Below are 25,607 nucleotides of genomic sequence, written 5' to 3'. Positions count from 1 at the left end.
AATTTAGTTATAAGGAAGGCCTAATTGATGATACTAATTATTAAAATGAAATAATCTTAAGACCATGGTTTCTTTTCTTACAGATATAAATATTTGACAATTTTTCTAATAGCTTGTTTGAAAATCAAAAGTAATTAAGTTCTTTTTTATTTCTTCAGAAGGGAAAATATTCACATGGCATAAAATTTATAAAGCAAAAAAAGATAGATAGTTCAGTCTCCTTGCCAGGGAAGCAAACCTACATTTCTGGTTCCTGTCACCTGGTTGTTTTTAGAGGGGAAGCTAAGGAAATATTTTAATATGATTATTTTCTTTCTAATGTTAACAGATTGAAGATCTCAGACAGACAAATCATGGTTTGGAAGATATGTTAGCAAACTCTTGGATAGTGAGGAGGTGGTAAGCAGTCAATAGACAATTTAACGAGCCATAATGAGCATCTTTGTAAAGAATTGATTAGAATTGACCAACTAGCAGAGCAACTAGAAAAAGAGAAAAGTTTTGTGGTGGATATCCTCAACAAGGAAGCTGAAGAAGCAAAGGTATTAGATTTACCACTGATAGGTTTAAAAAATTGATGTATAATTGACATATAACATTATATTAGTTTTAGGTGTACAACATAATGATTACATATGTGTGTGTGTGTGTGTGTGTGTGTGTATATTTATTAGAGGCCTGTTGCACGAAGATATTCGTGCAGTAGGCCTTCCTGCTGGTACCAGTTTTCCTCTGGCACCCGGGACCCAGGCCTTCACTCTGGCTGGGCTCCAGCCAGAGGCCCCCCCCCCCCCACCCCCACCCGCCATCAGGCCTCGTGGCTCCGCTGATCCCGGGGCCGTGAGGCCTCGCTGCTCAGCCAGCTTCGGGGACGTTTGGCTTTGCTCCACCACTTGGAGCCTACGTATGCAAATTAACTGCCATCTTTGTTGGCAGTTAATTTGCATATCGCCCTGATTACCCTTTTTGTCTTTTATTAGATTAGATAGGATATATATATATATTATTGAAATGACCGCAGTCATTCTAGTTAACATCTGACTACTGATGAAGATTTTAATTCTACTTTACATCATGTAATTCTTAAATGCAATGGAAAAAGTGACATTCTCATATCATTTGAAAGTTTTTTAGGTTTGATATTATATTTAAATGTCTGTTCTGGGATTAAATTATATTGTGTCTTACATTTTATTTTAAAAATTTTTGCTAAGATAATTTCCTAAGTAAGATGTAGTAATGATAAAAACTTTAAGCAATAAGAATATTCTGTATACAGGACATTTCTCTTCCTCCCTAATCCTTCTCTCTGCACAGATGGCTACCAATATGATACATATATTCCTATTCTTTTTTTCTTTTCTTTTTTTGTGTTCACACCCAAAATATATTTTAGACTTTAGAAAAAGATTTTTAAATCAAAGTTGTATATTTCTAGGTAGTCATGTTGCCAATCTTTTAATTGTTTTATTCTTTTGAGGTTCTCTTCCTGTTTTTAAAATTTGAATAAACTTTATGTTTTAGAGCAGTTTTAAATTCATAGCAAAACAAAGCAGAAGGTACAGAGATTTCCCATATACTCCCTGCTCCCATACATGCATAGCCTCTCCCATCATCAACATCCCCCACCAAAGCAGTACATTTGTTACATCGATGAGCCTGTGTTGACACGTTATTATTACCCAGCATCCACAGTTTACATTAAGGTTCACTCTTGGTGTTGTCCATTCTGTGGTTTTGGACAAATGTAAAATAACATTTATTTATCCACCATTATACTATCAAACAGAGTAGTTTCACAGCCCTAAAAATCCTCTGTACTTTGCCTCATTTTGATTCTTGTTTAGGAAGGCTTTCTCACTTCAAGAACTACAAGACTATTTTCTAGTTTTCTTTTAATACTTTTTAAATAATTTTTAAACAGTGTTAATCCTCTGGGATTTCTTTTTGTTCTACTATGAATTTGGGTTAACTAGTCCTTTCTTTAGTCACTGACTTAAGTGCCATTTTACAGCTACTGAATTCACATATGTGTGTGGCTAAAAATTCTGTACTGTTTGGTTTCATTGATTCATGTGCCACTACTACCTTATTTTAATTACTGTAGCTCTGTGACATTTTGATAACATTTCATTTCTTGATTGAGTTTCTATTAGTACTCCGCCATGAAATTTAGAAACTGAGGATTTCAACACTATTATAAAGTGGAGACAGTTTCGTTTCTCATTGCTGATGGTTTATAAGGAAGACACAGAGTGGATTTGAAAGCTGAAAAGCAACCTATTGAATTTTTAACGTGCCTATTTGACTTGATTTCATTAGGCACCAAATTAGTAAATGTGTCTGTAATAAGGTAGTTTTCCCCCAAAGCTAATTGTCATTAGATGTTATTTCTTAAACATCATTTTAATGTACTACTGGTAGCATATGATAAAAACAATTAAATGATTAGGCTGAGAACATGAGTGTTCCTGAAGGTATTATTTGCTACAGTAATATAAGAGCTGAGTTAATGAACTTGAGGATGGTGTTTATATGCAGTAAACTCACTTATTTAGAAAGAGTAAGTAAGTTTAAATTAGTGGAAAGTCTGAATAATGGTATATTTACATATGTGAAGTTACCACTTTAATGTAAGGACACAGTCTTTTTTAACACTGCTGCCTTGAGGGGGTTCTTAGCCCTACTTGATAGCGTAGGTAAGAATGGTATGCTTTTAACTTGTGAGTTTTATTTATCTTGTCATGGATGCTACTAAAGTATTTGAAGGACGTTGAAAAGCAGCTTGAGGGATGCAAGATGGCTGCAGCTTAGCTGGAGACTGCGTGCACCTGCTCCCAGCGCAGTGCAGAGCAATCAACTTGAAAAACTTGAAGTGTAGCTGATCTGAAATATTATATCTCAGGAGCACTGAAGAAGCCACAGAGAGACTGGTAAGAGGAGCACAGACACGGAAAGGGCAAGCCCCTCTCGAGCAGGTGTGGCAGCTGAGGCCAGAGGGATATTGCAGCTGGAAAGCTCCCTCTGCCTGGGAGTGTGGGGTCTCAACCCCACTCAGGGCTCCCCAACTCAGAGTGAGAGACAGGAAGACGAGCCCGTGAAGCATTGGGCAAAGGGGATCAGAGGGATTCTGTCTGCCTGGGAGACTTGGACCTCACCTTTTAAGTGAAGAAGTGCTCCTGTTGTTAGCAGCCCCAGCCAGAGAAGCTGGCTCTAGACTCCAACTGCTGCACAACCATGTTTGGGTCCAGCGAAGAAGTCTATGGGCTGCACCCAGCAGTAACTTTTAGAGACCCTCTATTTTCTGGAAAGGCATTGGGCAGAGCCCTAGTCAGTGACTGAACTGTGTGGATTGGGGAAAAATGGAACAGTCTCTCCCACCTTGAGTCCAAAGTCAGAGCACCTCCCCCCACCTGTGGAGCCACCAGTCTTGCCCCGTTCTGCTGGGGACAGGAGCAGTGCAGGTCCGGGATTTTTAGCCTGCACTGTAGGGTTTGGAGCCCAAGCAGAACTGGGAATTTGGGCCCTGCTTCACTGAGAACAGCCACATAGAAATCAGAGTTGCATGCAGGGCTGATTTTCTGCTTGGTTTAGTGGCTCAGGGTCATTGTTGCTGTGCAGAGCTGGGCTTTTTGGACTGTCTACTGGGGAGGCTTCTGTCAGGGAGACAGATGGAACTAGAGTTGGAGACTGTGGTTGAGACAGGAGTTTGTCTTTGAAGCAGGGACTGATTTCCCTTCACTGAGTGCCTGGCTGTGTAATCCCCAAGCAGGGGCGTACTAGCCTGAGTTAGGCTCGCCTGGGTTAATCCTACAGACCTTTTTCAGAAGGCTCTGCAGGAAGACCAAGCAACCTCAGGGGAGAGGCAGAATAGCTGACAGGTGGAGAGTACCTCAGGTAACCTCTGTCTGACCACAGATATGCCCTGACTTCTAAGCTTGAAGAAGCTTACCCATTACACAGGTTGACCCCCCCCTCCCCCCACCGACCTCCATCCCAGGTCTAGTAGACATAGACACAAACAGAAAACAGAGTGATAGCTGTAGACAGGTAGTCCAAGGCCAGTGACCTTTATCTGAAACCTACCCAAGAGGACCCAGAATCAACACAACTAGTGATGGGCTTCAGACCACACCAGAGCTGACCCAACTAGACACACAAATGGCACACACAACGAGGGATCTCAGGCTCCAGACCCTCGGAGAACAACCTCACTTGAGTTTGGGGGGGGGGGAGGGGAAGTGCCTGCACAGTGTCTCCTACATGGTGATCAGGTTTACCTCTATAGACAACCAGCTTGAAGGGTTAATGATTGTGTCGCTGAGCCTAACAAGACACGTCAAGACTGCACCTGAACAGCAGTTTACATGCCGTGGTTGGGTTGAGACTCATAGCCAGCCTGACAGTTGATCCCACCCACAAACAGGCCAACAGCAACCAAGACCCAATTACAACAAGAGTTCCCAAATAACCTACACAGAAGACATTCCCTAGAGCAGCCAACTCAGGAGTTCAAGGAGACTGCACCACTGAGCCCTGGCCGGTATGGTTCAGTTGGTTAGGTGTCATCCCATGCACTGAAAGGTTGCCGATTTGATTCCCCATCAGGGCACAGTCCTGGGTTGTGGGCTTGATCCCTGCTCGGTGGATCAAAACATCTCACGTCGATGTTTGCTCCCTTTCCCTTTATCTCTCTCTAAAGGTTAATTACCTTCTTTTTTTTTCCCTTTTATTGAATAAGATATTACAAATGTGTCCTTATCCCCCCAATGTCCCCTCATCCCCCCAATCCTGCCCTCACCCACACCCTCACCCCCTGTTGTCCACATCCATCACTTATGCTTATATGCATGCATACAAGTCCTTAATTACCTTCTTAAAAAAAAAAAAAAAAGCAGGATAGTTGAAGGGAACTTTGGGACAGTATAAAACATAACATCCGCATCATAGGGGTACCAAAAGGAGAAAAAAGTAAGCAAGTGAAAGAGAACCTGTTTGAAGAAATGACAGAAAACTTCCCTAGCCTGATTCAGGAAAATATCACGTGAGTTCAGGAAGCACAGAGAGTCCCAAGCAAGATGAACCCAAACAGACCCACACTAAAACCATCACAATTAAAATGGCCAAGGTTAAAGACAAAGAGGAAATCTTAACGGCAGCAAGAGAGAAATAGTCATTCACCTGTAAGGGAGTTCCCATAAAGCTCTTCGCTGATTTCTCAACAGAAACACTTCAGGCCAGAAGGGATTGACATAAAGTATTCAAAGTAATGAAAAGCAAGTACCTGCAATCAAGACTGCTCTATCCAGCATGACTGTAATTTGAAATCAAAGATGAAATAAAGTGCTCCCCCCTCCAAAGTGCACACACACACACACAACTACTACTAACACCCCCTTCTCTCCCCTAGGTAAACATAAAGAGGTAGTGTATCTTTTCTTTTGTAAATTATTCACTGTCTGCATGTTTTTATTTTTAAGTGGCTTACTCTTTTGATGCTCTCTTTCCAGTTAAATCAGCTCAAATATTTAAAATCCAAGTATTTTTTCTTTTGGCTTGATTTTCAGATTGACTTGCCAACAAAATAATATGATAGTATTGGAAGATACAATAGGAAGATTTAGATCTGTAAGTACATTTTTCTTAAATAGATGTTAAGGAATAATTTTTATTTTGTTAGTATAGTAAAACTACAAAAAATTGTACATATGTTTTGACTCTCATGAATTTTGTGAGCAATAAAAAATGTTTGTGTTCTACAGTCAGCCTTCTCTCTGCCGGGTGCACAAGGGTACTCCCATCTGTAAGAGCAATGCTGTTCTTGCTTCGTGTCATCATTACTCCTAGAGGTGGAAAGAACTTTTGGTTGTTTTTTTTAATGCCCTTAGCTGTTAATTGATTTAGAATAATAACTGAGTAATTTAATTCTCAAAATATAACATGAGTTTGTCTACACATTAACTTTTTTAAAAAAATATATTTTATTGATTTTTTACAGAGAGTAAGGGAGAGGGATAGAGAGTTAGAAACATCGATGAGAGAGAAACATCGACCAGCTGCCTCCTGCACACTCCCCACTGGGGTTGTGCCCGCAACCAAGGTACATGCCCTTGACCGGAATCAAACCCGGGACCTTTCAGTCCGCAGGCCAATGCTCTATCCACTGAGCCAAACCGGTTAGGCTACACATTAAATTTTATTCTTAGTAATAAATTTCTGTAAGGCAAATTTTTAGTTTAATTCTAAGTAATATGTTTTCTTTAACAATGTGAAATGAAAACTGTTGTTTAGATATTTTAATGTTATTATTTAAAATATTTAAAACACCTCTGTAAATATATTTGTCATTTCCTCTCAATATAGCTTTGGAAAAATAAATGTTGTGAAAGAAATGTTTCCAGCATTAATTTATCCATCCCTTGAATACTTAGTGAAAAAAAAAACTTAGTTGCTATACAAGTTATTCTAAGTAAATTAATTTTACTTCTAGGATTTGCAACCATATCTGTGGACATTTCTGGCCTCTCTGAAATTTCTTTACCATTTTTTCTTCAAAATTATTGGATAAATTTTGGGGTATGTTTTAAGTTTAATAAAAATATAGAACATTTCGGGAGGGGGAGGTAAGAGATCAACCAAAGGACTTGTATGCATGCATGTGAGCATAACCAATGGACACAGACAGTAGGGGGATGAGGACATGTGCTGGGGGGTGGGAGCGGCCTGGGAGAGGTCAATGGGGGGAAAAGGAGACTTATGTAACACTATAAACAATAAAGAATTTAAATTAAAAAATAATGTCAAATGTTATGTCACAATAAAAAAATATATAGAACATTCAGAAAAGCTGGAGAAGATATCTAACTGCTTTTTTAAAATTATGATTTTTAAAAATTATTTTCAAAACTCACCACATTTATTGTTTTTAAGGATTCTTTTTGTGTTCGACTTCATGTAGTAAATGATGCTGAAGTTTAGCTTGAAATAATGGCTTAATTTTTTCCTTCCTGGCAAGATAATTTTAGAGATTGAAAAAGCACAAAATAAATCTCCTTCCAGACTTGATTCCTTTGTCAAGACTTTAGAAGCAGACAGAAATTACTACAGGAGTGAAGCTCAAAATTTGAGAAAGATGATCAAAAGTACATCTGAAGGTCCAAGCCGCCCGTCTCCATCTTCTCGGGTAGGTTTTGGAAAGTTATAAATAAATATTTTGGAGTTTGTTGCTCAAAGACTGACTTCTATTCTTTGGCTTATCTGGAAGTAATTCAGGTTGATTAGCATAACTTGCTATATCAAAGAGAGGTCTCTTTGATGGACAGTGGATCATTGAAATTGGTTCTCTGTCCCTAGCATTTGTCATGGTTGGGAGGTAATCAGACAAATGTGGAGCGATTTGGGGGGAAATTGTTTAAAAGAGGGGTAATTTGGCCTGGGCCAGCTGCTCAGTTGGTTTGAGTGTCATCCCTATACACTAGGGTTGTGGGTTAGATCTCCTGTCAGGGCACATATAAGAAGCAACCAATGAATGCATTAAATGGAACAACAGATTGATCTCTCCCTCCCAGCCTGCCTCTCTCTCTCTCTCTCTTTCTCTCTTTCTTTCTCTTCCCCTCTCCCTCTCCTTCCATCCCTCTATCACTCCTTCTTTTCTCTCTCTCTAATACCAATCAATCAATACAAATTTAAAAGAGATGAATTTTAAACTTTCTTTCATCATTTCCTTACCTTATATAGTCATTAGAGGCCCAGTGCTTGACATTCGTGAAGGGGGGGTGATCCCTCAGTCCAGCCTGTGCCCTCTTGCAGTCTGGGACCTCTCGGGGGATGTCCACTGAGGGGTTCTTAGTGCTGTGTGGAGGTGGGAGAGGCTCCCACCGCTGCTGTGCTCACCAGCCATCAGCCCGGCTTCTGGCTGAGTGGCGCTCCCCCTGCGGGAGTGCACTGACCACCAGGGGGCAGGTTCTGCATTGAGCATCTGCCGCCTGGTGGTCAGTGCGAGTCATAGCGACTGGTCGTTCCGCCCTTAGGTCGATTTGCATATTAGGGTTTTATTTATAGGATGTTTGCTTAAGTGGAGACTGTGTACTGCCATCAGTAGTACTTTTCTATTCATACTACAGGTCAAAGAAGAATTTCAAATTTCTTATATAATAATTGTAGGGTACAAACTGTGATGTAGAGGTTTGGAAGACAAGAGACCGTGAAGAACTTAAATGCATGCTGGAAAAATATGAGCGTCATTTGGCAGATATTCAGGGTAATATCAAGACTCTTACATTTGAGAGAGACAAGACCTTCCTTCTTTATGAACAGGTAAAGTTGTTTATAAGGAAACAATATATGTAAGTAATTACAGTTAATTGTAGAGATATATAATTCTTTGGGTATGCTTAAGTCTGTCAATCAAATTAATTTACCATTTGGAAATACCTTTGTTTTTAAGATATTTTTATCGAAATGTAATATATTTTTTCTAATACAGTATATGTGCACACACACATATATATGATATTCCCATGCCCATAAAAGATTGGGGATTAAAAATGCTAACATATCATTTTGATATACTATCAGTCACTTTAGAAACTGCCATATAATTTGTTTAATTTCAGAGAGTAAAATCAGTTTGTAGTTTCTCTATTTTTAGTTTAAAATTCATTTCTTCACTCAGCAGATATTAAACTCCATACATTACCAACATCATCAATTACAGCAAGTTTGTGCAGGTTATGAGCTTGCTACTCTAAGGGAATAAAGTGATAAGATGCAGATACTGTGTGTGTTTTTTTTAAGTTTTAGAGTTTGCCTCAGTGGATTTTACTTTAATTTGAAGTCAAGGTTAATAATCTGTTTTTAAATAACCAAAGTGACTTTGGATACCATGATTGTACGGCCTATTTGCTTCATATTATATATGAGGAGGTAGGGCTAATAAGGTTAACTGATTTGCCCAAGAACAGCAGGATTCAGAGTCCAAATTTTCTGACTCCTATTTGGGTCTGCTCTTTGCCATTTAGTTAAGCTTGTTGAAGATGAATTGGCCCATGTGGAAATGGATTATTCTAATATAATAAAACCCTAATACGCAAATTGACCTAATGGTGGAATGACCAGTCACTGTGACACACACTGACCACCAGGGGGCAGATGCTCAATGCAGGAGCTGCTCCCTGGTGGTCAGTGCGCTCCCACATGGAAAGCACTGGTCAGACAGAAGCTGGGCGGTGGCGGGAGCCCTAAGGACCCCTCAGGGGATGTCCGCCTGCTGGCTTAGGACACGGGCTGGGCTGAGGGACCCTCCTCCTCCAGGTCACAAATGTCGTGCACCGGGCCTCTAGTATCTTAATATATAAAATAAATGCCCAGTGTATACTATGTCATAGCATGGAATCCTTTTGGTTAAATCACAGTACTGTTTTCTTTCTAATCTTAGTCTTGTTCATTTCTTTTTCTTCTCAGCATTTTAATAAGATTTTATTATATTTACAATGTTAAACATTATATTAGCTATTTAATGGATATTCTCTTCTATAATTAGCTTTCTTATTTGTAGTTTGAGCAGTTTAAAAAGCACTTCTACCACTTCTAAGTGTGTAGGTGATTACTTTGCTTTGATTAGAACTCCCGGGTGTCTTTCTGTGCCATGAAACCTGAGCCAGTGTATGTATGCAGGATTATAAGACCACTGCTGGGAGGCAGGAAAGTCCCTTAATGAGAAGCCTGTGTGCATTAGTGTAAGGTGTGAGATTATTTTACTGAAACCTCTGCCTTGTAAATCCTATACTTGCATACAGTATAAGTGATTTTCAAATCGTTGCCATATTCCTTTTCTTCAGACAATTTTATATTGAGATTTGAAGTGTAGAATAGTTAATGAAAAGCTGCTGTGATCCATCCCACTGCCTCATTAAGCCATGGAGTACCATGGAGCACAGTTTAAAACATTCACAGACATTGTTTTCTATGTTGGCAATCTAGTTAGGGAGATAAAGTATTTTGCCTTGTATTTATTTTTTGTTATTTTAGTGTAAATAGTCTAGGACCGTGGTTGGCAAACTGCAGCTCGCGAGCCATGTGCAGCTCTTTGGCCCCTTGAGTGTGGCTCTTCCTAAGCCTTTGGAGTACCCAAATTAAGTTAATAACAATGTGCCTACCTATATAGTTTAAGTTTAAAAAATTTGGCTCTCAGAAGAAATTTCAATTGTTGTACTGTTGATACTTGGCTCTATTGACTAATGAGTTTGCCGACCACTGGTCTAGGAGATAATTGTAAAAAGAAAATAAGTGGATATTTTTATTTACGGTGATTAAGGAAATTTTTCCTAGACTCAGTAGAGTTTGAGTACTGAGGGATGGATGAATGGGGTTGGATTTGGCCTATGTGCCAGTGTAGTTTACCAGCTTCTGGACTATATAGAGAAGGCTGTTCACTGGGCCTTACAAAGGGTTTATACTTTGCTTTATAAGCAATAGGCAGTTTATATTTTTAAAGCAGAAGAAATATGACCAAAGTCACAGTTTTACAATTTCAACAATTTTGTATTATCTCATACATCTTTATATGTTATCTTCTTTATAACAATCTCTCCTTTAAAAGAGCTGGATGAGGGAGAAAACATGGACTTTTTAGAAGGCTGTTACAGTTATCCATGGGAGGCATCAGGAACTAAGCTAGAATGCTAACAAGGAAGACTTGACAAGATTTGATTTAAGCAAAAGGGGGGATGAATAGAAATGTTTGAAGTTCTGTTTTGAGTGACTGAAGAATTATGATAATAGAAAAAGAATGAGGAAAGTCACTGATGGAAAAGATGTGTTTGGTTTCAGAAAGATGGAAGACATTCAGGTAGTAATTGCCATCAGGTAGTAAGAAATGTGGGACTCGAGTGGGGAGAAAAGCAAGAGCTGAATAGGTAAATTTTTAAGTCACCTGCTTAGAGGTAAGGTTTGAGCCTTCAGAGGGGGTAAAGTCTCTGAATGAGAGCTAGGGAAGTTTTATTCAATGGACAGAGGAAACTATGAAAGAAGACAGGAAACTAAGGCAGAACTATGGTATAAGGCCAAGGGAGGAAGTAATTTCAAGGATTGTGTTGAAGACAATGTCAAATGTTGCCAAAATATTAAGAACCGGAACTGAGAAAGAACCATTAGATTTGATGAGGTCCTTAGTTGTAAGGACCTGCGAAGTGATGGGTGTGGGAGCCAAGTTAGAGTGGGATGAGGAAGTGTGTAGTAAGGGACAAGCCATGGTAGAGACACTTAAATGAGAGAAAAAGATAGTCATAGGATGGTAAATGGACACAAGAGGAGTAAGTGACAGTTTTCCAAGATATGAGAGCCCTTTGCATGGTTGAAGGCAGGGGAGAAAGAGCCAGGGGAGAGAGTGCTATTTGAAGTGAGTGGAAATAATCATAGTTGAGTCAGGGATATCTTAGAAGACACTTCAGGAGATGAATTCCAGAAATTGGGTGAAGGCTTATGGAAATTGGGAAGTAATTTATCTTCCTATGAGACTTGGAGACTAGCTGAATAGATAGTAATTACAATTGGGAGGAAGGAAGATAAGGACTTAAGCCACAAGGTAGGAAATATAATCATCTGCAAATGTAGAATAGATTTGAAACCGAGGATGCTTAAACAGTATTAGAGAATATGTTGGGTTGTCAGTAAGGATTGGTGGGCCTTTCTGTCAAGGTAAAGGTAGCTAGGAATGACTACGGTATGTACACTTATATAGAGAAAAACTAAAACACTATGATAATATTTTTAAACCAGTATTCTACCTGAATTGTACTGAATTCATGATTATATCACAAAGTGAATAGAGTATACCATATGTATTTCTTAGTAAATAATTTTCTCTTGCATTGACTGCCTCCAAATTAATTAAAACATTTTTTTTTTGCAAAGCAAACTTCTATTTGTATATATCCATTTGTATTTTGGGGGCATCTCTGGTATTTATTTGTATAAAGTGAAAATTATGCCATTATCCTACTCCATGCATATTGATAATAGGTTTGGATTTTAACTGACTGGATATAAGATAGCTATATTTATGTTTGTTCTAAAGCTTGTTAAATAGGAGTCTACCTATTTAAATAATAGGCACAGGAAGAAATTGCTCGACTTCGACGAGAAATGATGAAAAGCTGTAAGTCTCCTAAGTCAACAACAGCCCATGCCATCCTCCGACGAGTGGAGACTGAAAGAGATATAGCCTTCACTGATTTACGAAGAATGACCACAGAACGAGATAGTCTGAGGGAAAGGCTAAAGGTTTGAAAGAGTTTTATCTATAGGAAAGTGTGAAATTCAGTGCAGTGACATTGAAAGCACTGTGTTTTGTTTATGTTTTTTAACCAGATTGCCCAAGAGACAGCATTTCATGAGAAAGCTCACTTGGAACAAAGGATAGAGGATCTGGAGTGTACAGTTCCTAATGTAAAGAAAAATCACTTTTGCACTTTGGGCTCTAAACTGTCAGTGACTTTCCCCTTTTCCTTTTTTTTTCTATGTTCAGAGAAGTTATTTTATTGTTCTAACTAAGGTTTGTAATCCTAAAATATTGAAGGTGGTATATCTGGTGTAAATTGTCAATTCTTTGTTGTTTATTTTCTTTTAAAAATGTGAGCAAAATCTTTTTTATGTTAGATTGCAGAGTGAGTTCTTTTTAAAAAAATCATTAGGGCTGCATTCTCAGAGATTTTAGCAATTTTTTTATCTCCCTGTTTCATTAAAGATAACAATGCCAGATGCAGGGAATCTGGATTATTCTACCTAAAGAGTAGCTAGGATAGAAAAAATTATGATGAAATAAAAATTAAAGAGAAAAATATATGTAATGAACTTAAATGTGAAGCATCACTTTGTTTTAGTAATCAACGATTTGAGATACTATAAATATATATTTGAGATAGTATGACTATATAAACAATTAAGGGAATTTGATTTTCTGTTACCAAATTTAATTCAATATGTTTATAAATGTATCTATATTATGTTGTTATAATTGTAACTGAACAAATAAACGGAGGCTTGGCTGCCTGGCTCAATAAAAGCCAAATTTGTGAGACAGATGCTCATGCAAAAGGAAAGGGCTTTTATTCAGGAGCCACATGACCTGGGAGAATGGCAGACTCCCATCCGAAAGACCAATCTCTCTTCCTGTTCAAGCCCGGGGTTCTGATAGGGCTAGGAAGAGGATGGCTTTTTTTATTTTCCTATCTAATTATCTTGGTAACTTTTGGTGTGTTTGGGGCCCATGCATTCATTTTCTAGCTTGTGTTGTACTTGGGTTCTATCCATTCATATTTCTAGCTTTTGGTGCCTGGGATCCTCTCCATTATTATTTCTAGCTTTTGGTGGTTCAGTGTAAGAACCTCTCCCTGCTGCCATCTTGGCCAATGGGGGAGAATCTATGTAACATAATGATTAATAATAATAATGATAATAACAGATGGGGAAATTTTTTCATAATTCCATTTTATATCTATAATTAAGGTTAAGCAGCAAATAAGTCATTTCTGCAAATAGATATGTATGCTAAAGTCAAATTGAACCAGATTGAAATGTAGATGGATATACTATTCTTGGTCCTACTCCACAATACTTTGTCCATATAGCCTTCACAGTATTCAAGTCTAATCATTGTATGAATCTTGTCATATACCAGTTTTTACAAAGAGAGGATGTCTCTTTAGGAAGATCATTAAAACACTTTTAGTGATGGCAGTAACCTTGTCATTTTCCTTGTATAGCTTGATGATGAACTTATGGAACAAATGTCAAATATGAGTCTGACGAAGAAAACAATAACCACTGTGGGAAAAGAAATGAAATCACTAGCAAGAAAGGCAATAGATACAAAAAGTGAACTTGGCAGACAAAAAGCAGAGAATAATTCTTTGAGGTAAACTAAATTGCCTTTGAACAACTAATAGTTTATTATAAATAACTCTGCTTTTTGTAGTGTATTTTATAACGGTAATTAAGTTATTTGTTGACTTGAATTTTGGGGAGGATTATTATGAAACAGTTGTAGAAAACTCAGCATACATTAAATGATTTCCCCAAGATCAATCACAGATTGATAATGCCACACTTACCAAGGACTCAAACTTTTAGTAGTCTCAATCTTCCATTTGGAGAAAACCTCAATGTTTAACAAAAAAATAGCTTCTACAAAGCCATCCTGGGTACAAGCATGATTGACTTTGGTATTTGATTGTTAATTTACCTTTATAGCTTAAACTATGTTCTGTGGTCTGAGCAGTGTAAGAAGACATAAAGCACAGGTTTTACAGTAGCTTAGAAAATGGGTGGTTTAGAATATAATAAAAAGTCATAGAGAAATAGGAACATGTAATGGAACTTATTAACTGAATGTCAAGTACTGTGCTTAGCGCTTCCTACATACTGATATGGTAGCAGGAGAATTTCCAGGCAATAAGTGCAAGTGAATAAGTTTTTGAAGACCTCCATGCTAGTGGTTTTGTTTTACTTTTAGTATCTGTAGATGTGAAAAATAGAATTTCTATAGATTCAGTAAGGTTGAATTTCAGTGCATCTATGAACATTTGAAAAATAGTAATTCATGTGAGTGTGAAACAAATTACTAAGTTACAGAGAATACTTGGTTTACATGAGTTCCTGGAGTCTTCTCTTTGATCTTTCAAGGGTCTATGGTGCATACTTTGGAGTCACTATCAGGATAGACATTTACTCATCTTCTTTCCTTCATTTTTTTTTTAAATTGCTGCTTAAAAGGATATTGCAATCTTAGGTAAAATTTAAAAAGTAATAAAATAAAACAATCTCAACAAAAAAACCTTGGAAAATAGAGAAAAGTGTAAAGAAAATTTAAATCACCCACGATTCCATAACCCAGGGAAGACTTTTATTAATGTAGGTCTGTTTCTAACCAGAGATATTTTTATCTCTATGTATATAAGCTTTCTATGTAATTGACATCATATTGAGTGATATAGTTAAGTGATTTCACTTAATTGTATACAATAAGCATTTTCCCATGTCATTAGAGGTTTTTCAAAAGCCTTTTAGTAGTTTATTAAAATATTTTAGCAGATAGACATATAATTGGAGATTTTTTGGTGTACATTTGTTTTTTTGTTTGTTTTTTAAATTAATTTTAAGTATAAACATATTTTTTAAAATATATTTTTATTGATTTCAGAGAGGAAGGGAGAGAGAGAGAGAGAAACATCAGTGATGAGAGAGAATCATTGATTGGCTGCCTCCTGCATGCCCCCCACTGGGGATCGAGCCTGCAACTTGGGCATGTACCCTTGACCGGAATTGAGCCCGGAACCCTTCATTCCGCAGGCCGACATTCCATCCATTGAGCCAAACCAGCTATGGTGGTGTACATTTGTTTTTAATAGTATTGTTGAAGTATATTTGACAATGCATTTCAAATTTAATTGTTGTTTGTTTTTTTGTTAATTCTCACCCAAGGATATTTTTCCATTGAATTCATTTTCAGAGAGAGAGGAAGGGAGGGGGGAAACATCAGTGTGAGAGAGACACATGGATTGGTTGACTCCTGCAGGTGCCCCGACCTGGGTCGGGGATTAAGTCTACAACCGAGGTACGTGCCCTTGATCAGAATTGAATCTGTGACCCTTTAGTGTGTGGATTGGTGCTCTGTCCATTGAGCCAAAATGGCTAGTGCAAACTGCACATATTTAAAGTGTTCAGTTTGGTCAGTTTTGAGATATGTATATACCCATGAAACCATCACCACAATCATGATAGTGGCCCTAACCATCGCTCCCAGTAGTTTCTCATGCCCTTCTGTAATCTCTCCCATGCCTTGCTAATCCCTAGGCAACCACTGATTTGCTTCTGTCATAGAAATTTGTATTTTGAAAAAGTGTTATATAAATGAAATTCTACAGTATATATTCTTTTGTCAGGCTACTTTTATTCACCATAATTATTTTGAGTTTTATTCATGTTGTCACATATAATCAAGAGTTTGTTTCTGTTTATCACTGAGTAATATTCCATTGCGTGGGTAGTAGACATTTTGGTTGTTTGCAATTTGGGGCTAAAACAAAACTATTATGAATGTTCTTATATGAGTCTTTGTATGGATGTAAGTTTTTATTTCTCTTGGATAAATAAGAGTAGCTAGAATAACTAAGCCATATGATGGATATATGTTTAACTTTTAAAGAAACCATAAACTGTTGTATTGTTTTGTTCTAACGGTTTTATAGTTTCAGCTCTTACATTTAGATCTATGACCCTTTTTGAAGTAATGTTTACTAGTATGTAAGGTCTGAGATTAAAAGTAGAGGTTTGTTTTTGTATATGGGTATCCATTGCTTCTTACTTGTTAAGATTATCCATTCACCCTTTAAATTGCCTTGGCATCTTAGTGAAAAATTGACTGACCATATATGTGTGAGTCTATTTCTGAACTCTATTCTGTTTCATTGATCTGTTTTTCCATCTTTATGCTGATACCACTCTATCTTGATAATTGAAGCTTTATAATAAGACTTACTTCAAGTCTCTAAGTCTAACTTTATTCCATTTTAAAATTGTTTTGACTCTCCTAGGCCCTTTACATTTCCATATAAATTTTAGAATAACCTAAAATTAGAATCATTAGAAAATAAAAGTTAGATATAGAATCATTAGATTAGAATCTAATGATTAGAATCATTCATCTACAAAATATTTATTGGGATTTTGATTAGAATTATGTTGAACCTATAGATAAATTTTGGAAGAATTGTTGAACATATTGAGCTTTTGATCCATAAACACACAGAATATCTCTCCATTTATTTAGGTCTTTAAAAATTTCTCTCAGCGGTATTTTATAAATATTCAGTGCACAAATATTTCACACCCTTTGTTATATTACATCTAAGTAGTTCATATTTTAATGCTATTATAAATTTAAGTTTCCGATTGCTTTTTGCTAGTATATAGAAGCAAAATTCTGTATATTGCCCTTGTATTTTTCAATTTTGCTAAACTCATATTATTTATGATTAGAGGCCTGATGCACAAAATTTGTGCAAGAGTAGGCCTTCCTTCCCCCAGCTGCCAGCACTGGCTTCCCTCTGGCCGCCAGCAGGCACCTGGAACCCGGGCTTCCCTCCCAGCCCTGGCTTCATCTGGAAGGTCGTCCGGAAGGACGTCTGGTTTAATTAGCATATTATGCTTTTATTATTATAGTTTTTTTGGTAGATTATACAAAAATTATGTAGATAGTTTTTTTATGTAGATTATCATGTTGTCTGTGAATAAAGAGAATTTTACTTTTTCTTTTCCAATCTAAGTATCCAATCTTGTCTTATTGCAGTGGCTATTATTTCTGGTATAATGTTAAATAGAAAGATGAGAACAGTCATCTTTGTTCAGTCTTTCAATATTGTGGTCTTAGCTGTAGGCTCTTTGTAGATGCCTATTGTCAGGTTGAAAATGTTCTCTTCTGTTTCTAATTTGCTGAGATTTCTCATGAAGGGTGGATATTGGATTTTGACAAATGCCTCTTCTGAATCTATTGATATGATTTTTTTTACTGTTTATTTTTAGTCAGTTAATATGGTGAATTACATTAATATTCGATTGTAAACCAACTTTGTATATCTAAATTAACTCCCCTTGGTCATTATGCATTATAATTTTTATATATTCTTGAATTATATTTGCTAAAATTGGTTAAAACTTTTTACATGTATGCTTATTATTTCTCACCAAAGCATTATTGTTTTAGCTTTTGTGTTAGGCCTTTTATATATAGTGTGATCTTGGGGTCAAGATTCACTTTTTTCTTACATGGCAATCTAGTTGTTCCAGTACCAGTTGTTTCCTTTCTCATTGGATTCTTTGACATATTTGTTGAACATTAATTGACCATATATACACACATATATATATTCTGCTATTTGCATCATGTATATTTTTTTTATTTCAATTACTACATTTCTCATACTTATTTCACACTTATTATATATTTTTTCCTTGGTTCTTTTTTCACACTGTTAATATCTTTCTCTTTTAATATGTTTACTAGTCTAATTTAATTTTTGATGTATTTATCCTAATATATCTGCTCCTATTGCATTCTGTAGTCTGTGTCTACACAGACTATTGCATTCTGTAGCTGGTCTTTCAAATGTCTTATGATTTTGGCCTATGAACATATTTTTTTCCATGGAGATAAGATACTATGTCAAGCGGTGCTTTGGGGTAATCATCGTGTCAGCCACATTAACTTCACAGTATGGGGGACTGAAGTCACTGTCACTTTCTGCTTGTTGCCCCCCTGGGTTAGGCAGCATTAGGAGGCACTTCTTAACAACCTTGGCTGCACATTCGAATCAAATGAGGAGCTTTAAAGAAATAGGGATTCGCCTGGCCAGTGTGGCTCAGTTGGTAAGCATTGTACCATGCACCAAGAGGTCACAGGTTCAATTCCATGTCAGAGCACATGTGGTTTTATGAAAATGCTAAAAGGAAAATGTTTACTGTTGTTCTTAAAAGTTTTTAGATTTAAATAACTAAGAGATTGATGAAACATAAAAATTTCAGAATTAGTTTTATTATTAAAATATTTACAGACTTTTATATGAAAATACAGAAAAAGATCTTTCTAATACTCAGCGATACCTTGCAAAGAAAAAATATGAGCTACAGCCTACTCAGAGGAAAATTATACGCTTGAATGAAAAAATCGGTGAGTTTTTTTTTCTTCCTGATATTACTTTTTCTCTAAGTCTCGTAGAAAAATGTTTTATTCGCTTCAGTTATAACATAGATAAACTTGGAAGTAGGCCCTTAAATTAAAAGTTTATGAGTCAATCATGGAAATATGTTTTTCATTGATAGTAAACTTTTTACTTAGATTTAGGACCTTAAATACTTAGACATGGCTTCACATTTTTCAATGAGGAGATAACTAAATGAAGCAGCAACAGTTTATAATTTCTGACTTAGAATTCTTAAATATTAAGTGTAGGTAAAAATAAATCAGGATTCAATATTGAATTTATAGTATGGTTACTTTAAAATATGCATAATACTTGTAAATTTACAAGTTTTTGTATGATACTGTGGCTTGTTCATAGTTGTAATGAAACATAGCACACATATATATTACTTTTGGTGGAAAGTGTACATATATTTGGCTATATCTATGATATTACTTGGATTTATAGAGGGAAACATTTTTATAAAGTCTTATATGTATGTTTCTTACAATGATCTCAGAAAATATGGTTATAATTTAATATTTTTATAACTGTAAAGTAAAATTTTGATTAGGACTATAAAAGAGCCCATTTTAAAGCAGAGGGAACATTTAAGAGGATCCAGGATTGAGTAAGAAGAAGCCAAAGAAGTAGACCCATGAGTGAGTGTTATTTTGGGAACAAGAGAGCAAAGTGTTTTAAAAAGGAGGGTCGTGTCAATTAACAGATGCTTTCGAGAAGCAAAGTAAGACAAGGTTGAAAAGATGTTGATTGGATTTGGCACGTTGGAGGTTTTGGTAACACCCACAAAGTTTAGATAGAGTGTTGGATGTGGAAGATGGAATAGGTTGAGGAATGACTGGGAAGTGAGGAAGTAGAGAAAGGAGAGAGTAGAGTCTCTTAAAAAGTTTGGCTACTAAAAGTGGCAGAAAAATGGGGCGTAGCCTGAGTGGTATGTAAGATTGAGGATTTTTTTTTTTTTTTAAAGCTAGGAAGTACTAGAGCTGTTTCAGAGCTTTCATTTATGTATTTATCTTATGCCAGTGGGAATGACCTCAGATATCTGAACACTCAAAACATGTAGTACTGCCCGGAAAAGGGAATTGATATAGTCTCGGGTACTATATAGATCATCCTCTTGGCATATGATACTGCCTCTCTTAGTGCTGCACTAGATGGCCGTGGACAGGGATTAGCCTAGAGGTCCAATCTAGCAGAGCTTCCCTGGTAGAGCTCTAGACCAGTGGTTCTAAGCTTCGGTGTGTGTCAGAATTCCTGGAGAGCTAGTACAGACCACTGAGCCGGGCTCCTGGAGAAGGACATGGACAGGGCTTTTGTATCTTTACCGTTTTGCTCAAGTGGTTCTCAAGCTGTGTTGTGCATTAGAATCATGTGGGAGGGGTGCTTGTTAAAACATAATTGCTCTATCAAAACAACAATACGGTATCTCACACCTGTCAGAATGGCTATCATCAACAAATCAACAAACGACAAGTGCTGGAGAGGATGCGGAGAAAAGGGAACACTCGTGCACTGCTGGTGGGAATGCAGACTGGTGCAGCCACTATGGAAGACAGTATGGAGTTTCTTCAAAAAGTTAAAAATGGAACGCCCATTTGGCCCAGTGATCCCACTTCTAGGAATATATCCCAAGAAACCATAAACACCAATCAGAAAGGATATATGCACCCCTATGTTCATAGAAGCACAATTTACCATAGCAAAGATCTGGAAACAGCCTAAGTGCCCATCAGCAGATGAATGGATTAGAAAACTGTGGTACATATACACAATGGAATACTATGCTGCTGCTGCTGCTGCAAAAAAAATTCTTACCATTTGCAACAGCATGGATGGAACTGGAGAGCATTATGCTAAGTGAAATAAGCTAGTCAATGAAGGAAAAATACCACATGATCTCACTCATTTATGGATAATAAAGACCATTATAAACTGATGAACAAAAATAGATACAGAGGCAGAGCAGCATCGAACAGACTGTCAAACTACAGTGGGAAGGCTGGGGAGGGTTGGGGGGATAGGAGGGGGGCGGGTAAGAGATCAACCAAAGGACTTGTATGCATGCATATAAGCATAACCAATGGACATAAGACATTGGGGGGTAGGGGAGGCCGGGGGAATGTCAAGGGGGGGGGGAGAGGAAACATATGTAATACTCTTTGTAATACTTTAAGCAATAAAACAAAATAAAAAAAAATAATTGCTCTGCCCACTCAGAATTTGTCATACAGTGGGGCTGGGTTCCCAGATGATGTTGATGCTGCTGGTTGAGAAAACACAGCTTGAAAACCATTAAATGATGTACCTATAATGTAAGCCTTCGGCATGGACATTGGCTTGCCAGTGTTTCCACAAATCGAATTAGACGTCCTGGGTGATTTTCTTTTTTCTAGGACTTTTTAGAAAAAAATCAGAAAAATTTAGAAAATCAGAATATTAGACGAGATTTGATTCTGAAGATAACCTAATTGAATATTTTATTAAGCTCTATTAGTTACCACCTTATATGCAGCAGTGATTATAGTGTAGAGGGGAGGGGAAGTTAGGAGAGGAGTGGTGTTTTAGTATTCCACCCAACTTCATCCTATACTCTCCTCTCCCACCACACATGTAAATCTACTTTAAGAATTTGAAATATAGAGCTTTCCTTTGCTATTCTTATTCAAATGTGTTAATTGTGCTTTTACATTTATGAGACATTTAGAATTTCCTGATTCATCTTAGTTTTTAATCACTAACAATAAAAGCCATGTTTTTATTTGGAATACAGTACTTATTTTTAGTCATTGAATATAATATAGCAGAACTTACTTTGAAAAATATTTCAATCTGCTTGAACTGGAAAGAATGATCTTGATTTAAAATATGCCTTTATGATTACATATTTAGATAATTTTACAAGGCGAAGTATTGCCCGGCAAGAAGAAATTAGCACTCTTGGTGCAACCTTCAATAATCTGACTAAAGAAAAGGAATGCCCACATGCACGGTTGGCTAAAAAATACGAGAATATTGCATCCCGTGGAGAGAGCTTGACACTGAAAGTATGTCCTGAGAGCTGTGGTTTAAAAGAAATGTTTGCACTTGAATCTTAATCAAATAATAGGGTTCTCTCAAATGTTTTTTTTCTAGAGAGCTGAAACAAGATCTGATTTTGAAATATTTCAGGGTAGTCTTAAGAAATATGTGTCATTTCTCCCATCAGTTTGTGATTAACAGTCACTGACAATAACCAATTCAAATATCAAAATGTGAAACATGAAAATAAAGCAGTGAGACTGATTTCTTTTTAAAGCACACCAGAACTTATACCTCCAGGTAGCCACCATGGGAGTCAATATGTTTATTCTCTTAAAACTGCCCTTGTGGTTGTGTTCAGAACTAGATGCACATTTCACAACGTCCTTAGCCGTTGACCGTATAGACCATATAGAGTTGGTAAAAAAGCTGGATGATCATCTCCATCCCTCAGTTTTTGTTGTTCAAACAACACAAAAGGTGTGCCAAAAAGGCAGAGAAATGTTGATACCCCTTTCTAGCTCATAAACTGATTCTGAAGGCAATTCCAGCACTGTTTTCTATAAATGTTTTAAACTGAAATAACAGTTTAAGATAGATAATTTTTTTTATTTCATTTTATATTACTTTTCAAGGAAAAGGCCATTTCAGGCATGAAGAATATTATCCCTGAGACAAAACAGGCATCAAGGTAAACCACTTATTCAATAAGAATTTGGATACTTATTTTGCTCTAGGCAAAAGGTAGTAAAAAAACAAGGGGTTTAGTGTTAAGTATAGAGTTTGTAAGTTTCTAATATTGGAAGGAGGCCTAAGTATGTGTAGGGAAGTAAAGGATATGGTGTTTGCCAAGGAACGGGAAGGAAAGCACATTCGAAGTAGAAAGGATAGCAAAGAACCATAAAGAACCTCAGATAATGTTCAGGAGCCTCTTGAATGACAAATAGGTGAGTGTTGGAATCCAAAGTGTGAGGAGATGTGAGGGAGGAAAGGCTAAACACAGAGGCCTGTGTTACGGACAAAGGAGTCTTGACTTTATCCTTTGGGAAATAAGAATTCATGAAAGAATTTTGAGATTTTTGCATTAGAAAGATTACCCAGGCTGAAGAATGATGATAGATTGGGGTTGGGAAGTGGAGAGATGGGTAAGGTGCTTGCAAGGAAGAAAATCTAGGAAAGTGCCAGGTTTGGGGCTGGGAATGAATACTGGACATGTAGAAAGTATGGGAAAAGATGATTTTCCTCTGAATTACAAGACACCTGTAGATATGTCTTAGAAGCAGTTAAATATGAGTCTGGAGTCTAAGGAGAGGCTGAGGCTGGAGATAATGATTTCAGAGTCATCTGGGTATAGATGGGTTTTGGAGCCATGGATATGAATAGTATTTGTCTGAATGAAGGTTAGAATAAGAAGAATCAGAAGGCTAAGAGTTAAGCCAGCCGTGGATCCGCCCATTTGAAATGAATAAAACTAAAAAAAAAAAAAAAAGACTGTACCCTTTTATGTAATGATGTTTACTTTGAATTTATATTAGTTCACACAAACACTCCATCCATGCTTTTGTTCCGGCCCTCTGGTCCAGTTTAAGAACCCATTGTGGCCCTGGAGTCAAAAAGTTTGCCCACCCCTGACTCAGAACTATTAAGTTTTAAGAGGGCAGTGGAAGAGGAACCTGCAAAGGAGACTAAGCTATGGCATCTAGAAGTAGGATGTAAGCTTTCTTATATTTGAATGTCATGAGTTTTTAAATACTTAGCTAATCATTGACTATTATGTATATTTAGCATCCTCTTTTTCATTGTGAAATGTTGGCAAACATAGAGAAACTCCAATGCACTATCTTTGCCGTATTTATTCCTATAAATTTAAATGTTTAAAACTTTTTCAAATGTTTTCTTGCTAATTGTCCCTCTTCTGTCATGTGAGAATTTGTTGTTCTGTTTTGGTAAAATGTCTCCTCTTATGTACTATCTGATTCGTGCAATAGGCAGTCTACTGAAGTGCTAACTAAGCGTAAACAAGACATTTCCAGGATGCACCGCCAGTTGGATGAAACAAAAGATGAACTGGCTCAGATTGCCAGGAAAAGAGAGATCTTGGCTCGTAAGAATGACAATCTCCAAGAACAGTTTTCTAAAGCTAAAAAAGAAAACAAGGTATATTTGTTCCTAGTATCTTTTTCTCCAAGAGAATATATATTTCTTCTGTGGCTCGGTTCTCCTTTCATTCTGTAGAAAAGCTCAGGCTTTGAAACCAGCCATTTTTTACCTTTAGTACACAATATGCCACATAATTTCTAAATGAGATTCTCAGACACAAAGTGTTAAATATTAAGGAAAAGAGGGAACAGGAGATATAATAGATTTGTATTAAACCTTAGAAGTACTCAACAAATGAAGATAAAAATCTTAAGAAACTTTTGAGAAAATCATAGATTTGATAGACTATTATTCTGTCTGAGTGCATGAACTATGCCACACTTTTTGGTTCTCTTTATCACTAATTCTTTTCAGGAAAATTTCTTTTATAATTAATTACTTCCTCTCTAAGCCAATGCACTTTATCCACAGTTCTCATTTCCAGTATCATTATTTTAATTGACCACTAAAAGTGGTCAAATTTTATTTGAAAGCTTCCTTCCCTTCTGAAAATTCTTCAGTCCCAATTATTTCCCCCGTTTGCTATCACTCTCAGTATGTTTAGTTTGCATCATAAAAGTCTGTGTTTTTTATTTTTTAACCATATTTTTATGGATTTCAGAGAGGAAGGGAGAGAGAGAGAGAGAGAGAGAGAGAGAGAGAGAGAGAGAGAGAGAGAGAGAGAGAGATGGAAACATCAATGATGAGAGAGAATCACTGATTGGCTGCCACACACATGCCCCACACTGGGGACTGAGTCCACACAGCTGGGGCATGTGCCCTGACCAGGAATCAAACCATGACCTCCTGGTTCATAGGGAGGCAGAAGAGTGGGAAGTTTAAGACTCACATGAGTTTGAATCCCCTTGCCTCATTTAACTTCTCTGAATCTCAGTATATCATATGTAAAAATGGAGAGTAAATGAGATTATGTATAGAAAGCACTTATTAGAGAATCCAGCATAACCAGTTGATAAATATTTTGTAGGCTCTTGTTAGCTCACTATAGAATGATAATCACTTCCCTGCTTTCTTAACATTTTATAAACATTTTTTGTAATCAGAACAAAATTAGTATCATAACAAGTTTCATATGTTCAAGAGTACTTTTTTTCTTTGTTTGGGTCATAGGCCCAGGGTAGAAGATGGATCCCTCTGTAGACCACAGATTGAGAACCCATATCACAGATTTGGAAAACAGAAACTTTAAAAAATGTCACCCTCAATACCACGATTTTTAACAAATTGGGATGATGTATTTTTAGTATTTTATCCTGATTTTTCTTCACTAATTATAGATGGATATTTTTCTCTGTATTAAAAATTATTCCCAACATTCTTCATAGAGATGTAATGTTCTTTGTAGTTATGCCATTAGGTAGATACTATTATTTACTGCATCATTCACTTAATGTGAAAAGATATTGTTAATATAACAAACAATGCCTAATGAACATTCCTTTCCATTAAATTTTATTAGATTTAATTTCAAACTGAATCAAAACTTACGAAGTGTTTTTTAATTGGATATTTTCAAATGTAATGAATATGCAATTATCCATCTCCCATCTTCAACAAAAAGCAATATATTTGACTTTCTTGTTTTTATTAGTATTTCAAAATGTCTCTCGAGATATCACCAGATAGCAGATCACAGATTTGTTTTTTATAAATTTATGTTTGCTCCAATGA

The 25,607-nt window shown here is 36.7% G+C and overlaps 1 protein-coding gene across 1 annotated transcript in view; it reads left to right on the top strand.

Moving 5' to 3' along the window:
* Positions 1-962: 962 nt before the first annotated feature.
* Positions 963-25,607, top strand: part of LOC132221092 (testis-specific gene 10 protein-like) — a 38,880-nt gene continuing 14,235 nt past the window's right edge. The window contains 10 exon segments of the mRNA XM_059675018.1: positions 963-5,628; positions 7,016-7,183; positions 8,164-8,316; positions 12,112-12,282; positions 12,370-12,447; positions 13,764-13,915; positions 18,609-18,724; positions 21,648-21,802; positions 22,412-22,467; positions 23,765-23,933. Coding sequence (XP_059531001.1) covers positions 5,590-5,628; positions 7,016-7,183; positions 8,164-8,316; positions 12,112-12,282; positions 12,370-12,447; positions 13,764-13,915; positions 18,609-18,724; positions 21,648-21,802; positions 22,412-22,467; positions 23,765-23,933 — 1,257 coding nt within the window. The 5' untranslated portion in view covers positions 963-5,589.

This window comes from Myotis daubentonii, chromosome 18 (genome assembly GCF_963259705.1).
Source record: "Myotis daubentonii chromosome 18, mMyoDau2.1, whole genome shotgun sequence".
Taxonomy (NCBI): domain Eukaryota; kingdom Metazoa; phylum Chordata; class Mammalia; order Chiroptera; family Vespertilionidae; genus Myotis; species Myotis daubentonii.
Note: the sequence above shows the minus strand (reverse complement) of the source record. Positions and strands in the feature narration are given on the sequence as shown.